Raw genomic sequence first — 17,146 nt, 5'->3', positions numbered from 1 at the left:
TTGCCCAGTGGGCTCTATGCAAGGCACAGACTTGAAGATCTTTAGAGGTCTCTTCCAACCTAAATGATTCTGATTCTACCAGCTATCTACAAAGGACAGCCCTTATGTTGCACCTGAATTTAACCCAAGCTGAGCTGGAGAACTTCTGCTCCTCCCTTTGAAGTGTTAGAAGTGGACAAGGAAGGCATCTACTTGCCAGCTTCTGTCAGTAGTATGTTCTGTGGCTGTGAAAATACAGAAGCGTGAGACTAGATCTTTTTGCCCCCTAGGTCCTTGTTGTTTTATCCTTCCTTCCTTCTGGCAGACCCAGCTGTAACAAGCCAGTACTCTCTCTTAGCCCTGCCTCTGTTCGCCAGTGATTCATTGAAGAGCTTGTTTGCATTAGCAATGCCTTATCAGTGAAATGCTTAGAAATGTACCCATGCTTGGGTGAGAGCCGGGCTCTGTGGCTGCAGACACTTGTGCACAGTCTGCACAAGTTTTGTCCTCCAGGCTGCAGGAAGCAAAACACACATGGGTTTCTAGGGTGAGAAATGCTGGGGAGAGCAATGTGCTGCTCCCCATCGGGTTCAGCGGGGGGCTGCCAGTCCTTGCCTGACTCCTGCATCAAGGTGTGGAGGGGGGTCTGCAGCAATCCTTACTTCTCTTAGCAGGCACAAAGCATGCATTTGAAACTTATCTTGACAGGAGCACCACCTCTTGAACCGTCCCCAAAGGGAAGCTCTGAACATCGTAGGACTTGGCTCTGTACTAACGGTGCCGGTTGTCTCGTATCAGTTCCGTGCCCACCCAGAAGTGCAGGTCAAAGAAGCCAGCCCAGACCCTCAGCCTGGACTGTGTTGGCAAAGCAGACCCCGGCTCGAGTGGAGGCGTTTCACAGATCGAAATCACCACCAAAAAATATTAATTTACGGATTCATTTCCAGGGAAGCGGGGAGGCGGCGCCGGGGGCCGGGCCCGGCCGGGGGAGCCACCTGCGGCGGCACCGCCCGACCCCGGCTCGGAGCCGGGCAGCGCCTCCGGGGGGCTGAGCCCGGGCGGTGGGCGAGGGAGGGGAGGTGGGAAGGGAGGGGAGAGCCGGGCCGCGGGGATGGCCCCGGGAGGACCCCGCGGCTGCCGCGGCCCCCGGGAGTAGCCTCGCTGCGGCTGCGGCTCTGCCCCGCTGCCGGGCGCTGTCCCGGCGGAGCCCCCCCGGGAGGCGGCTCCGTGCGAAGCAGCCGTCCCTGCGGCGAGGCGCTTGGCTGGGAGCTAAAGCAGAAGGAAACGCAGCGCAGCCGCCGCCGACCTGCTCGGCTTTAGCACGGCCCGGCCCGGCCGCGAGAAGCCGCTGGGGGCCGGTGACCGGCGGCGGCTCCGAGATGCCCGAGCTCCTGCCCTGACAGCCCCCTGCAGCGCCGTCAGCGAGGTGGGTTTGGGGTTTTTGTTGTTTCTTTTCCGAAATCTGCCGAGCCACGCGTTGGGAAGGGCTGGCAGGCTGCTACCTGGCCTGACGCGGGCAGCCGGGGGGCTGCGGAGCGCCCCCAGCCCCCAGCGGCCCCGCAGCGCTCCCGTCCCGCGGGAGCCGCCGCAGGCGCTGGCAGGGGAGGACCGCGACCGCTGGGTTTCCGTGGTAATTAACGCACGTAATGCCCTAGGAAGTCCTTGCTGAAGAAGCTCAGTATTTTGTAAGCAAACCCAGCTAACGTGATAGTTGCGCTTGGTGGAGTGTTTGGGCTGAGGGATTTGGTTTGGTGGTGACAAAGCAGAAGATCAGGTCAGCGACTCGGCGGCTCGCTGAGGGTTGCTGCGGACAGGTAACAGCGCTGGGCGCCAGGCTGAGACACTGAGTGCTTGCCCAGAGCTTTGGGAGTTTCTGCTCCGGGACAGGGTGTAGGTGTGGAGTGCGGCACTAGCTGCGGGTTTATCTGCACGGTGCCCTGGGGAGAGGGGAATGTGCATCACCACTTCAGCGAGCTTGCATATGCAGTCCTTGAAGAAATCTTGTGACCACTTTCATTCTGCTGTCTGCAAAGTGAACAGACTTCCCAGTTTACGAATAGTCTTAAATGCATTTTAATATAGAAAAATACTCAAGATGTGAGACTTGCAGAGGTTCTTGCAAGAGTATTGATTGGCATTTTTTGGTAGATGAGCAGTCTGAATTGCAGAAGACACAGCCCAGCAGCTGGGAAGCCGCATACGTTAGCTGCAGGCAGAGAGCAGCAGTCCTAAAACTCAAATCCACAAGTGGCAGTAGACTTGGCTCCCCTGTTCGCAGTAAGTCATGAAGGTTTCCTGTCCAGCCTTGCTCCTATCTGCCTGCTGAGACTGAAGGTGAGACATTTATTAGTTGCAATAAATTCTTTTTACTTAGGGCAATAGTGAATAAGTGAATAATAGTGAAAAATAAACAGTGAATCAGTTGGGAACAGGAAGCTTATAGCACAAAGGAGCTGGGAAGCCTGTGAGTGGTATGCTGAGAGCCTACAGCCACCGATTCTCAAATCAATGCCTGCTGTGCTCACAGGGTAAATCCAGAAACACTGAACCTGCGGGGTGCTGGCACCTGCCCAAAACAGTTCTTGCTCCTCAGGGGTGGTAACTCTGTGCTGGGTTCTCATGCCTTTGTGCAAGGCTGGGATCAAAAGTGCTGACACACGGCTGGGTTGGGAGGGGGCTTGGTCGGGGCTGGCAAGTTAACCATGAGCTGGTGTATCATTAGGCATGGGAGAGAAGAAAAAAGTGTGGTGTCAATGACTGTGCTGCCTTTATTGAGAATCACAGAAATCAGGAAATGCAACCAAAATCTATAGACCTCTTGCAGGGAGAGATGATGTGAAGCATGAATGGAGATCACAGAGGAGAAAAGCAGGAAGAAAAAAAAAAAAAAGGCTGCTGGGATGTCTGAGTCATCCAGTTTCCCACTGACATACATAACTTAATGTTTTCACAACCACCTCCGTGGAGCAACAAACTTATAGCATAACGTAATTCCAGGGCCCCTGCAGTCACAGTGCTTCCTCATGGTCAACTGCGAAGGGCTAGCTACGAGTCAGGCATCCCCCTACCAGGCTTTGGGGTTAATGCAGCTGCTTCACGTGCCAGGCTGGGGGAGTGGGCAGAGGAAGGGGGCTCCACCTTTATCACATCCTCCTAGATGGAGACCCTTGGACCAAACACCTTAATCGCCGTACCTAACACCAGCATTTAACCACCCAGCTGTGTGCTTGCAAAGACACTGATTTTTTGGTGGGATTTTGCAGTGCTCGGGCTGAGGTGGGTGAAATGAGCACATAGACCATTGCAGCAGCACTGGGAGGATGTGTCCTGCCCATCCTCTGCTGTGCTGCTCCAGAGTGCCGTGGCCTTGTGTGCTGCACAGCTGCTTGGTGCTTCTGCTTGGAGCAGAGTAGAAACCCAAATAATTACTTGGAAAGACAGAATTTCCTACGTGCATATTAGTCTGTAATGGAAGCCTCAAAACTCTTGACCTAGCAAATGTATTTGTAAAGTAAAGAAAAAAGAACACCCTTCTGCCAGCAAACAGGAGCTGTGTTGATTCATGTGCTACGGGTTGTGCTGATAAATGCAGGGCTGACATGAAAGGCAGCTGAGGGTGCAATCTTAATCCAGCCGGCTCTGCAATCACTGCGTGAGCAGCTGGTGTTTGCTCTGTGCCATGTGAATCTCAGTGTAAGGTAGATCCAGCAGTAGCTGTGTTCATGTCTCTGATTCTGTTGGACATAGCGAAGAGTGCCTGAGGAGCACATCTGGGTTTGCATTCCTTCTTGGATTGTTCCTGGTGTACATGCCATTGGGTAAGTGACTTGCCTGCAGGCATCAAAGAACTTGGAGAACAGAAGGGACTGGCCAGGGAGGTGTGCGGTGGTATCGGAATTGGGAGAAGTGGTTTTCTAGCCTGGGAACCCGGTCGTGGATTGGGCAAATCATTCAGGAATGGTACTGAACTCCAGCCATGGTTCAGTTTGGTTGGGAAAGAAGGTGGAGGATATGCTATATATTTCAAAGCCACTCTGACCACGTGTGTGAACACATTCTGTCCAGGCTTATTTCATGGTGGTGCTTTAACTCTCTGTTAGAGGAAGGTATTTCAGCATGTTGATGAAAAGCCTGTCTGTACTGCTATTAATTATTTGCGGAGTTGTGGCATTTCAAAGGCCCAGGACCACAACAGGACAGAGGTTTATCCAGCTCAGAAGTAGGAGGGAAATGCTCCTTTCTTTTCTGTTGCTGTCATCTTTTTCTTTCCCAAGCAATCTTTTGTGTTGTCATTTCTGAGGAGCTCTGGAGCTGTATAGGGAGCATGCAGAAAGTGCACCTCCCACTGCAGGACATAAGCACAGGATTCAGACCAATTCAGTCAAGCAGGTTAGATTGTGGGAATCAGGAGGGTTGATCACTGGAAGTGGTGGAAATGTTTCATTTACTAAGTGATTGTAGTCACATACTTCATTTAAAGTTACATTTACCAAAAACTGTGAAAACCTTGGCCCTAAATTAAACCAATTTCTTCTGTGCTTTGATTCCTTTATCATACCACAGTCCCTTAGGCGTTTTGTGTGTGTGTTGTTTGTTTGCTTTGTTCTGTTCTGTTTTTCTCCTTTCTAATTGGGAACTACGTGGGACATTTCCTTTAATCTGGCAAGAGACAGCGATGTGAACTTTGAGAGAGGTGTCTGTCTCTGATGCTTAAATGAAAGAGTTAATGCTGCAATTCCCGTGCTAACAGTATCAGTCCTGATCTCCTCTGTTGGGCTTTGGAGCATTTATGCAATTTTTTACTGCAGTAAGGCAGATGCCTGGACAGAAAAAATGAGCAAGGCTTTCTACAACAGAGTAATTTCCTGAACTACTCCAGCCTTTCATTAAATGGCACATCCAGCAAGGTCTAAAGCCTGTTAATCATTGCTGCAAAAGCATTACTGTATCTGGAATGTATTTTTGAACTCTGGCGTGGAAACCCAGCTCTATACATGCATTGTTGGACCGCAGCTGAAACTCAGGTAGTTTGAGCTTTGTGTTGGAGCAGGCATTTTCCTTCTGTGTAATTTGACTGCAATTAGCAGGGTCAGAAGATTCACCTGGATGTCACTGTTACGCTCTTGAGAAACGTGGCTCCCTGTTCCTTGCCAGAGAAGCTTTGCCGTGGAGCTGGATTTGGAACTGCACAATCGTTGCATGCAAAAATCAGCTTAATTCTGGTCTCCAGGACTATGAATTTCTGAAGAGAGTTTTCCAATGATATTGCTGAAGAGCTGAAATTAGTCCAGTAATAACAGGGCCATTTCTAGAGCAACACTTACAAAGCAGGGTTGACTTTCTGCTGCAAAACTGGAGGCAGACCGTGCTCAAGGAAGCGCAAGATGTTTTTCTGTGGTTTATTTGTCCAGATCCATTACCTTTCCCACCAACATGCAGTTTGCTGGGGCTTCCTTGAACACCACTGTCCTAGCAGCAGAGACAAGCTCCCGGGCAGTGTGATCTGAGGGATGTGTGACGTGTTGCTGTCGATGACTGCCAGCCTGGTAACAGAGGGTTCATCTCAGATTAATTTTCTTCTTACCCAATCTTACTTTCCATCTGAGTGCACATGTTGATGGTTTCTAAAATTTCTGTCACCTTGAGACTCATTCACCCTCTACCATGAGTCATTCCTACCTTGGTATTCACAGTGGTGCCTGAAGGCATTTTTCTTCTTTCTGTATCAGTTTTTCAGGGTAATATTTAACTGATAAATACATATCCTTTCTTCCTGCCCCCCAACCTGTACTCCACAGCCGATGCACGGTGTGTGGGATGTTATCAGTGTGCAGTGGGTAGAGCCATGTTACTGTCAGCAAAGGGTCTGAGCTGTTACATTTGGGGAGCTCAGGTGTGCTTTGGGCTCCGGTGAGGCTTTGCACTTGCTGAAACACCTGCATTCACACACATGGCAAGGAGAGGTGTGTGTGGCCCGGCATTTTAAGGCAGAAGATTAGAATTGGGAAACACGCAGTTTGCAGTCAGGTTTAGGTACTGCTGCTGGACAAGTCAATGACAAAGTCTATTTGGTTCAAATTTCCAGGTATGCCTTTCAAAACAAGTGCGCTCCTTCCTGGGGACCTGCCTTCAGCTCCTCACTTCTTGTCTGCCAGGTGAGCTGAGGCTGTTAGTGCTTCTTGAGATCAAAGCCACACAAGTAGACTTTTTTTTTTTTTTTTTTTTTTTTCCCTTTGAGCTGTTACTGCACAGTAGACTTGCCTGTAGTTTGAGTAACTTTGTCTTGACAAAGAAATTAAATGCTTTTAATACATGTTTTAACAGCTAAATCTGGAGAGCTCATGCCAGAGCCCAAGACAAATGCTTATATAAAGGTGCGGGTCTGACATTGGGACATGTGCTGATACAGATGCTCAGTACAGAGCCGCGTTGTTTGCCTGAGGCCACGTTTATGCCTCAGCTCCTGGTAGCCAGCTTGAACTTGTTTTTTTTCCCCCTTTCCTCCCTCTCAGAGCCTTGCAAGGTAAGTTCAGGCACATTCAGGTCTCACTGAAGCACATTGTGTTTTTATTGCTTTTTGAAATTACAGTTTGCCTCAAAACCCAGGCAATGTTCCCAGTTCTCATGGCCTACGCTGCTGTAACATGAGCTTGGTAGCACATGACTGACCTGGCAGTAACATCTGTTTGGATTGCAGATGGATGGTTTGTCAGCTTATGGGGAGCTGAAGTTGAGTTTGTGGCTCTTATATTTAAGCCTATTTCCTTTCTGCGCTGTGCCATGAATGTTCAATTGATCCCCATGCCCCGCTGTCAGAGCATAATTGGGGACAATAAAACGCTCCAGCTCCAGCCACTAAGCGCTCACCGTGATTAAACAAGGCAAACCTTGTTGTAAGAACCGACGCTGCCAGGCCAGGCTGCCTGCAGAGGCAGGAGCAGAACTGAAAAAAGCATCTACTTCCACCAGCAACTGCTCACAATCCAGGTCCTTGCTCTTGAACCTAGTTACTTTTAGGAAGAGCAGAAAACTCTGAACTTCATTAGAAGGATTAACTTCTCTCTTGGATGAGAGTGAGCTCACTGCTTCCCACAGATATTAGGTTGACGGCTTTGGAAGGAGTATGAGCTGAGCTGAGCCTCAGACAGATGTGCCTTAGCACAAAGCTCCAAGCTCTGTAGCAGTGGGATGGGGGACGTGGATGGTAGCTGACTCCTTACCTGCTTCTTTTGCAGGATAAAGTACAATTATGGTTCTGTGATTTGCTCTTTGGCAGCAGTGCCAGTGAAAGGGTAAAATACTTCTGTAATTAAGATCCTGGGCTGAAACTACATCTTGATTCAAAACTACTACTGGAGAAATAATAGATGATTTTGTATTTCATTTAAAGCCTGCCACAACCTGATGCAAAGACCACCTTTTTCTGAGTGGCAAAGTGCTGAATTTGTGTGTCTTCCTAACCAGCACCTGCCTTCCCTGGCAGGAAGTTAGCTCTTCAGGTCCAGTTCTTATGGAAAAATTCAAACAAGCCCCTCTGTTCCCTGTCACCCTCTCCTCTAACTGCCAGGTGGCAGGAACCGCTCGGCAGCTGAGCTCTGATCCTGCCCTCGCTGTGAATGAGCGTGGCCATTGAGCCTGAAATTCAATGGGACAGGGGGAGGCAGGAAGGCCTCATAAATGGGGGCATTGCTACCACTTGCCAAAACAACCTATACGCTGTATCTGTAAAGGTGTTTTAAGTGGAAAAATGCCAAAGCTTAACTCTGTGGAAATATTTCCAATTCCCTCATACGTGGATGCAAAAATAACCAGCAGTGTGTGCCCCCACCCGCCTGTAGAGCTGTGTGTGAATTGCTGGTTCTCCAAAACTAGGGCAGGTGTGTGTGCACAGGGGAAGTACAGACTGTGTCATAAAGAAAGAATGTCCTGCGATTGCCGTAGCAAAGTCCATTTCTTCTCCCCTGTTGTTTAGCTCCTATGAAGCACTCTTCATTTTCCAAATGTTTTTCTATACAGAGTAGGATTTGGTCTGTAATACCCTGAAACTGGTATTTTCCCATGGATCTCGCTGGACTTTGCTGGATCCTTGACCCTTGTAAGGCAGGCTTGGGCAGGCGTAAATAGTCCTGCTGATTAATGGGTGAGGAATGGCGCTGGAGGTAAAGCAGAACTGAAGACTGACACCTCCCATCCTGACCGAGACACAGACCTCAGACCTTTCCAGTTGCTATAGAATACACAATGTGGGAAAAAAAAAAAAAAAAGATTTTTTGCATTTTTCATTTTGCATCTTAAGACTCTTACAACCTGTGAGACAAATTCCTCCTTTTTGTACGCGGGCAGTTTCACTGACAACGATAACTCTATGGCTGTAGGTGACTCATACACAAATAGCTCACCATTACCAAGGTGGCTTGAACCAGATGGAAGTTATGAAGTGTGACTGCTGGAGGGCTTAGTACCTAAATGTTCAGCCACCTTTATTTGTGATTTTTATTTTGGTAGTCAGAGAAGATAAAAATGCTGCTTTGAATCTGGAGCTTGTGTTCTCCTAGTCAGGAGCAGCAAAGTGGCAGTTGGACATGGCTTTTTCTGTACTGTGCCCATAGCCAAAATATTTGCTTAGTTTTCCCCAGCTTACAACGCAACGGTGAGTCTTGTCAACCTGTGCTTGTGTGCGGTACAACCTTGGTACAACCAGTGCGATTTCACATGGATCGGCCAGGGAACAGCTGCGGAGAGCGCTGGTACCAGCACTCGGTGACTTCTCACAGGTTCCACCAAGGCACGTGTAAATCATTTCACTGTGCTATCCAATAAGGCTGAGCAAACTCTTAACACAAAATATTTCTTTTAGCATGGAAAGATCTGCGACGACAGTAGATGATCGTGTTGCTGTATTAACTTGGCACTGGCTAAACAAAGGAATCATTCAGTCAGAGGAGAATGACCCAGTTACAGATTCCGAGACAGTTATTTTTGCTTTTTAATTTAAAAGAAAAAAACTCAAACCCCTTTTGACCGTAGGAAGATCGAAGTATCTGACCAAATCAACCTTGCAGTTCTAATCTTTCATACCCAAGCAAACATCAGCTTTTTCCTTCCTGCTGGTTACTGGTCTCTCATTCCTCATATATTAAATGGAGCCTCCCAAGTATGCACGGTGTGTTGACACAGCTACTGGTCTCCTCCCCGCCTCGAAACAAAACCCTGCCTGTGAAGAGCAATCACAGTCATATCTTCTTTGCCTCTCAAAATTGTACTTTGCGACTAAATTAATTTTATTTGATAGATGTTACTTTGAAGTAACCTTTAGGAAAGCCTTAATAAAGGGGAAAGGAAGAAGGCAGAGTAGACGCGTTAGCTGTGAATTGGTATTTTTAGTAGTTAACTAGTTATCTGGCTGTGTCCCAGGAGGCTGATTTGCAGTTCTTTTTACTGCTAATTTCTATCCACTTCATTTTCTGGCTATTCTATGTTGCATGCTCTGTAAAACTTGAAGCTACTTAAGGACATGCCACAGGTCCACAATATCCCACTGGAGTGTAACAGAGGGTAGGGCAGAGTCCTGCTTGTGTGTATACTGGGCAGCACCTGAAGCAGGAAACTCAAATGCAGTATCAGTTTTTGGTTGATAGTTTCAGGGTATTAGCTCTCTGAAGCTAGGAGCTGAAATGGTTTCAGAGGTCTGTTTGAAGTGGTATTCACACCATGAAGGATTCTGAAGGATTCTTTTGGTAGCTAAGGTTACTAGTCACATTTAGAAAACATGGGAAATGCTTATAAGATCAGTAAACATACAGGCTGTTCTTTCTAGATCTACAATTTTACCCTACCGAAATATAGAAACAGGTGTATGTTCAGCTATCCGCTTGCAGGCTTGTCCTCTTCCAGCAAGAGACCTGCAATGACGCTGGTGTGAGTAAGGTTACTTCCCAAAACTCAAAGCAAACTGTCGCACTTGTGTTGCTTTTCTTTTTCTTTTTTTTTTTTTTGTTGTTGTGGCATAGCAGTTGTTTGCCATATAAGTTTGGATCTTCAATTTAGGTAATTAAACTGTTTTTGTTCTCTCCCCTCCTCCTGCTTTTTTTAAGGTATTGATACTTGGTATGAAAATCTCTTACTTTGTTGTGATTCCCACCAATAAGTATCCTTACATCACTTGGCAGCAATGACGTAACAGAAAACCTGTGGGTTTTTTTGCCTTCCTTTATATTGCTGACTATCAGATACAGGACTCTTCACAGATAAGCATCTCTATAAATCAACTTGGCAATGAGGAGTGGGGCAGGAAGGTCGAGTACTTTCTCCTCTTAGCCCTGCTTTGCCTGCTTATTTTCCCAGTGACCTGAATCTCATAACCTGGTGTAATCTAAAATCCTAAAGCACTTAAGATACATAAATTTGTCCAAAAAATGTGTAACATCAGTAATCTGTGGGTAACAATGCATCATTGTGTCGGTATCTTGTTTTATCCTATGAACACTGAACAGTGTATGTTATAAGGCACATTGCTCACGACTAGATTGTAGCAAAACTTCCATTGACTTCCACAGGGCCAGATTTTCACCACTAAGAAAATATTAAGAACCCCTTAGTAGAAGGTAAATAGAGCTCAGAATCTTTAATAGGCAGTTGCCTAATTAATGAAGAATTGGTAGCACAATTCAGTGACAATAGTTGATGAAATCACTCTTCTTTTTTCTTCTGTAGCCCAAGCAAGATGACGACAGCCGCACCACTGATCAATAATACTCAGTTCTCATTAAATGTGACCACAAAATCTCAAGAACAAAGTCTTTATCAAAGTAAGAAAAGTAGTGGGGTGGTGGCTTTTTTTTTTTTTTTGTACTGTAATTACCATACCTTGATTAGATCAGTAGTGACGTCCAAACTTGTTTTCATTTTCTCTCGTATTTGTTAAGTATACATGAGGAAAAGACATGAGAAAAAGAGAACAATTATTTGTATACTCCAGTTCTCATGCAATACTTGGGTGCTCCAGTTTCTCAGCTAAACACTCCTCCTCCTTCCTTGCCTCCCAAATGCTTGTATCCCAAACTGTTCCACTGAATAAAAAGTAACAAAGAGAAATGCTTTTTTTTTTTTTTTTTTTTTTCCTCTGTAGTTTTTTAAATGGACCTTTGAACTTAGCAAACTTCAAACAGTACAGCGATAACTTTTTAAATAAGACCTTCTTCCTTTCTGCTTCCCTGCCAGGTTCTGGAGCAATAGTTGCTGCCATCGTAGTAGGAGTAATTATTATATTTACAGTGGTTCTGCTCATATTGAAAACGTATAACAGGTATGTGGTTGAGTTCTATACTTCAGTAAGGCAAAGCAGGATGAACCAAAACCTGTCAGGTGTGCTCCCATCTCACAGACCGTTTTGTAATGTGTTGCTGAAAATTTCAAGGAGAATACAAACCTTAATGTGCTTGGTTGATGCTACGTGAATCGTCTGTGACTGAAAGGCTAGGAAGCAGAACAGGTTGTTGACAGAGGACACCCGATGGATATTCTTTTTAGGGGACTTCTGTTGACATAGGAGAAGTTTGCTGGGAGCATCACAGCTGCCAGAGCAGAGCTCAGTTTCTCAGTTTCAAGGCATTGGGTTAGGCTTGTGTGTGTTCTAAAAGCAGTGACTTGCCATTTAGTATCTTTGGAATGAAATCCCAGTTTCCATTAGCTTCCCAATAGCTATTCAGCTCAACCTGCTTCTGCAGGAGTCTTCCCAATACTTATCATGGGAGACACCACAACAGGTGCCAGCACTGCTGATGCTTTCATTGCTTCCTTTCCAGGCGCATGCGAGTGAAGCGTGAGCTGGAACCCAAGAGCACCAAAACAGCAATGCCACCTGCTTTAGGGCAGAACAGCGACAGCGTTACTCAGCATCCTGTGGTGACCTTCATACCCGTGGACATCCACATGCAGAGCAGACAGTTGTGAACATGTGTCCTCCTGTGGGAGAAAAGAGCTGGAGTTCTTATTCACACGGACCTGGGACTTACAGCAAAGCAACACTGCACTGGGAACAGCAGTAGCTGTTATCTTGTCTACAGATTGTAATTAGCCCTGCCTTCTCTCTTTGAGAGGAGAACTAAATGATCTGAACACTTTCTGTATGATGAAAATCAACTGGTGAAGGCATACAGACCATGGGAAATGCAATGAGCCTTCTTACAGAGCTCTGGGTACAGAAGGACAAAATGGGCCAAACCCATTTGTTGGAAGAAATGGTGAAGACTCGTATTTTGTGGAGCTCTTGCTTACTCAGAATTTGAGCTTTTTCTATTCTGCAATGACTGATGATAAATGGAAGAAAAACTTGGACATGCGAGCTGCAACTCAGGTTGAACCTGGCTTTGTTAAGATTTATGTGAAACAGATTTGTAGTCTATTTTATACATGATGGATAGTATGGGAAGTAGCAAACTGTAAGTAGCAAAATTGTATTTATCTTTAGTCGTCTTTTGTGTTTCTAATACCAGGTACGTATGGTTTTAGACAGAAAAGTTAATTTTTATTTTCAAGTATTTTTGAAACATTTCTATAAACTTGGTACCTTGTCTGTTTCCAAATGAACTGGTCCAGAGGTTTTCAATTTCATGCCAAGGTTGCTGCTCTACGTTCATTACTGCTGTTGCATTCGAGTATTTAGTCTAAGAGCCTGAGAAGTTCTTTAATTGAAAAAAGTAAACAGGGAAAGGCACTTTAAAGCAAGTGAGGGTTTATGCAACTACTTTACTACAATTTGAAAACATTCTGAAATGTTTGTCCCCTAATGCAGGCCAGGCTTGAAATAGTTTTAATTTTTTCCGCTCTTGTGGAAAGCATCTGAAAGTGATGTTGATCTGCAAGTGTGATGGCTGTGGGTGTACAGTAATGCACCAAAGAAATTCCCAAGGATATTTCACAGCCCACTGAGTCTGATCACACAGTGGCATTGTCAAGGCGTTCTGTGGCTGATTGTCTCATAGTGTGCATATCAAAGCATCCCTGAAGCACTGGCTGACAGGACAGATAGTATTAGGAAGAGGTGTGAAACCCCATTTTATTGGGAAACAGCTCCGCTCTTTGACAGATACACCTTGAATTGTAAGAAACCACTCACTCAAACGGCTAGATAGTGTGAAGTAAATACAGCAGTAATGGTCTGGATATACCGTATGAAGTTTCTCTTACGTTTAGACAATCCCAGAAGCTAGCTCTAAGCTACTGTGACCATTAGAGGGCTCCAGCCTGCTTTCAGACCACAGTAAAACTTAGTAGGGCATTTGAACTCCTTTTTGGGAGCTGCAGAGGGAGGTTACTCATCAAATCGAGTCACAGAGAACCTGCAGCCCACCGCAGCTTTTGTCTTGCAGCAGTTCCCATGCTGTTCTTCTCAGTGCTGTCGCAAGTCATGACTCCCTTGAACAGTTACTGTTCCTAAATCATGCAGCACCAAAACTAAGCTGACCATTCTGAGAGCAAAGTGATAAGGGACAGGAGTGACACACCGATGTACTTTTCTCCAAGATATGCAAACATCTCTGGAACAGGTTATTTTTACCAACTGGTGGTTTTCTGCAGAAACTAAATTCAATTACTCTGCAATTTCTTTAATGAAACTCGAGCACAGTCTGAATTCCAAACTAAATACTAAGACAGCTGTTTGTGAAGTTTCTAAATCTTGTAAATATTTTACTTGCCCAAATTCTGTAACTTACTCTGGTGGCAGGAATAATTGATATAATAATTCCTAAGAGGTTGCAGAAGCCAATTGAATTTTTGTAGAGGAGCTGGCCTCCTGCTTCTATTTCTGAACATTTAAAGCTGTTTTTTGAGCATGTTCTGCTGTATCCAAATCCAGATCTTTAGAAAAGATTGTTGTGGTTTAACCCGGCCAGCAGCTAAACACCACACAGCCGTTCGCTTGCCCTCCTCCCTCCCTCTCTGGGATGGGGGAGAGAAACGGGAACGTGAAGCCTGTGGGTTGAAATAGAGACAGTTTATTAACACATAATGATAGTAACAATGATAGTAGTACTACTGCTAATAGTGCGTACAAACAAGTGATGCACAGTGCAGTTGCTCACCACCCGCTGGCCGATGCCCAGCTTAACCTCGAGCAGCTGCCCCCCGACCTGGGCCAGCCCCCCTGTGTGCTGTTCAGCATGACCCCAGATGGGTTGGAATACCCCTTCGGGCAGTTGGGGTCAGCTGTCCTGGGCCTGTCCCCTCCCAGCTCCTGCTGCACCCCCAGCCTGCCCGCTGGCAGGACGGAGCGAGAAGCTGAGACGTCCTTGGCTTGGTGTAAGCACTGCTCTGCAACAACTAAACCATCAATGTGGTATCAACGTTATTCTCATCCTAAATCCCACACACAGCACCATACAAACTACTCGGAGGAAAATTAACCCTGCCCTAACTGAAACCAGGGCAAAGATAAGCCTCATCTCGCAGTCATCTGTTTAACGTTATCGGGCAGACCCGCTTCTAACGGATTGTTGCCTTTGCATTGACAGAATTAATTAGTTGATTAATCGTAACAGCGAGCTGCACCCTGCTGCACTGAGGCAGCACGCGCAGTGCTGCCGTACACCGCTCTGTGCGGGTGGCCGCTGCTGCGGGCGGAGCAGCCGCCCCCCCGGGGGGCTCTGTCTTTAAACGGCTCCTTTGGGTGCCGCTTCGAGCACCCAACGCGCTGGGAGCCCCGCCACAGCCGCCCCGCCACAGCCGCGACGCCCCCAGGGGCCCGGGGCGCGGCCCTGTCCCGCCCGAGGCCTCCCGCCGCTGGGGGGCGCTGGGGAGCTCCGGGGGGCTCCGGGCCTCGCGCGCCCCCTCCCGGCCCCGTCGCTGCCTCGGGGCGGGGCCGGGCCCTGGGAGCCACCCCCGCCCCGCCCCTCGCCAACATCTCGCGAGAAGAGGGTTCGCAGCCCCGCAGCCCCCCCCCGCGCACAGCCGCCCCCGGAACGTCGCGCTTCCCGATTGGCCGATTCCGGCGCGCTCCCCTACCCTCTCCGCCCGCATCCGCCAATCGGCGGGCGTCGCAGAGCCTTCACGGAGCGCGCGGCTCCGCCCCCTCGCCCCCTCCCGCTCGTGCCGCGCGCAGGCGCCCCGCGCTCTCCTCCCCCCCCCCCCCCGCCTCAGCGCCAGCAGCGTGCGAGGGGCTCGCGGCGCGCGGTGCACGCCGGGACGGCCTCGCGCTGCGGCCAGGAGGAGGCGGAGGAGGCAAGATGGACGCGGGCTTCTTCCGCGTAAGTGCCGGCGGCGGGCGGCCGGCGGCGGAGAGGGCGCCGGGGCCGGCCCGGAGGGCAGCGGGCGGCCGGGCCGGGCCTCCGCGGGCCTCGCCGCCGCCGGGGAAGGAAGGCGCTGGCGCGGCGCTCCCCGAGCAGCGCCGCCGTGCCCCCCGCCCCCGCCCTGCGCAGGCTCCTGCGAGCGGCGGCCGCGCAGAAAATGGCGGCGGGACCCAGGCGGCGCGGGGCGGCCGGGGCCGGGGGGGGGGGCCCAGGGCTCCCGAGGGCTCCCGAGGCCGCCGCCGCTCCCCGCGCGGGGCCCGGAGGAGGAGGCGGGGATGGGGGGGTCCCGGCGCCGCGGGGCCTGCGGCCGCCTCACAGGCTGAGCCCCGGGGCCTTGAAACGCGGGGGGGATTTGGGGGGGGTTGCAGTGAGACGTGCTGGTTCAGAGGAAATAAACAAAAGTGCCCTTTTTTAGCCCTTTTTTCAAGCGTGGGGACCTAAAGCTCCGTGCTGTGAAGATTATTCGGTGTTTTAAGAAATAAACTGGTGTATTTCTTCTAACCTTTTCTTCACTAATTAAAATTGATTTATTTTTTAAAGAGCTTCCGTGGCTGCTGTGACAGTACTTAATTTTACACGGAATCTAACTGATGGAAAGTCGCTGACCCGTTCAGCCCTATTATTTTGTATTTCTGCACCAGGGATGCTTTTAAAGCATGGGAGCACACGTTTCCCTTCATTTAATCACTTTTATGCTAATGTGCTAGCCTGGTAAAAATGTCATAAGCATGCTAGGAGATGAGTTGAAGAGAAAAATAATTACAAGTTAAACCTATGTTTGTCCCATCTGGTGCCATTCTTTAAAAGTTTACAGACCGAATAATTGTCACTTACAGTGCAATGACTGGGACTGAAAACACTGAACTAGAAGTTGAGTATTGTTTTAGACTGGGCTGTGAAAGGTGCCTAATTTTTTAAACAAATTTTTTTATTTTTTTAAACAAAAAATAAAAATCAAAACATGGTAGTGAAACAGGGCTGTAAATAATATTTTAAACAATTGGAAAAGTTAAAAGCCAAGACATTCTTGAATGATCTAGTGAGTATTGCATCTGTTGCTAAGGTGTAGGTTGCAATGCTGCAAATACTATAAACAGTTTTAAACATACTTAATCCTGGCAGGTGTCTGTGCCACAAGTCTTTACAATTCCTGTGTCCCAAGGTTGCAAATGGGAATGTTAATGCTTTCAGTTCCCATTCTGTACTTGACAAATTTGGAGTGTATTATGTTGCTAATTCAGGGTGTTTTTCTGATCAAATTAAGTGGTTACCCTAGAATTTTGAGCTTTTTTTTTTTTTTTTTTTTATCCTTTGGTTCCTTAACAGCTTGTATTATTACTTGCATGCAACGCATTCTTTCCGTGCACAGGAAATTGAATGTATTAATTTCCTGTGTTCTTCATCAGTCACGTTGATTTCCTGAATAAACTTTACTTCACATGTGAATTCTGGGCTTTTGAATTGTTAACGGGTTATTAGTATTTGGATGCAGTTCTGCACATACTTCTGTTCGTGTGCAGTTGTTTACTTCTGTGCAAGTAAATTTTCCAGACACGGGCTTTCAAGTCTTCCAGTTCCAAATGATTTCATCCATAGTTTCTGTTCACAAAAGTGGAACAAGTTGGTGAACTTTAACAGAGCATGATCAATAAAATAGTATTCTTTGTACTCTTGCTGACTCTGTGTTAGCTAATTCACTTCAGAGATTTACCCAGGGGCTTCACAGATGTCACTGTAGCCAAATATAATGTTTTTGTTACTGGAAAGGGGAAGAACAACTTACTCCTTCTGAGGAGTTTGTGAGTTCCAGCATAGGTCCTTCTCATTGCAGTTCAGCACTACTGTACTTTTAAAATTTGCAAGTAGTGTGCCGGGGAGAT

General features: G+C 47.6%; 2 protein-coding genes across 9 annotated transcripts in view; both read left to right on the top strand.

Moving 5' to 3' along the window:
• Positions 1 to 1,092: 1,092 nt before the first annotated feature.
• Positions 1,093 to 13,820, top strand: NCMAP (non-compact myelin associated protein). Of its 4 annotated transcripts, XM_082777473.1 has the most exons (6): positions 1,093 to 1,405; positions 2,128 to 2,313; positions 6,065 to 6,134; positions 10,693 to 10,787; positions 11,200 to 11,284; positions 11,784 to 13,820. In XM_082777473.1, the coding sequence occupies exons 3-6, from the start codon at positions 6,067 to 6,069 to the stop codon at positions 11,929 to 11,931; spliced, it is 396 nt and encodes a 131-aa protein (XP_082633599.1). In that variant the 5' UTR covers positions 1,093 to 1,405; positions 2,128 to 2,313; positions 6,065 to 6,066; the 3' UTR covers positions 11,932 to 13,820. The 4 variants fall into 4 exon arrangements, with proteins under 4 accessions (XP_082633599.1, XP_082633600.1, XP_082633601.1 ...); XM_082777474.1 differs by lacking the exon at positions 2,128 to 2,313; XM_082777475.1 differs by lacking the exon at positions 6,065 to 6,134.
• Positions 13,821 to 15,125: 1,305 nt separating this feature from the next.
• The window catches only part of SRRM1 (serine and arginine repetitive matrix 1), an 18,709-nt gene continuing 16,688 nt past the window's right edge, over positions 15,126 to 17,146 (top strand). For 4 of the 5 annotated variants that reach the window (XM_082777344.1, XM_082777342.1, XM_082777341.1 and 1 more), the window contains exon 1: positions 15,126 to 15,224. In XM_082777344.1, coding sequence (XP_082633470.1) covers positions 15,204 to 15,224 — 21 coding nt within the window. In that variant the 5' untranslated portion in view covers positions 15,126 to 15,203. The remainder of the gene's footprint in view (positions 15,225 to 17,146) is intronic. The other variant, XM_082777343.1, reaches the window with a different exon arrangement.

The sequence above is a fragment of the Aythya marila genome (genome assembly GCF_965140915.1).
Source record: "Aythya marila genome assembly, chromosome: 22".
Taxonomy (NCBI): domain Eukaryota; kingdom Metazoa; phylum Chordata; class Aves; order Anseriformes; family Anatidae; genus Aythya; species Aythya marila.
This window is presented reverse-complemented; position numbering and strand designations above follow the sequence as displayed.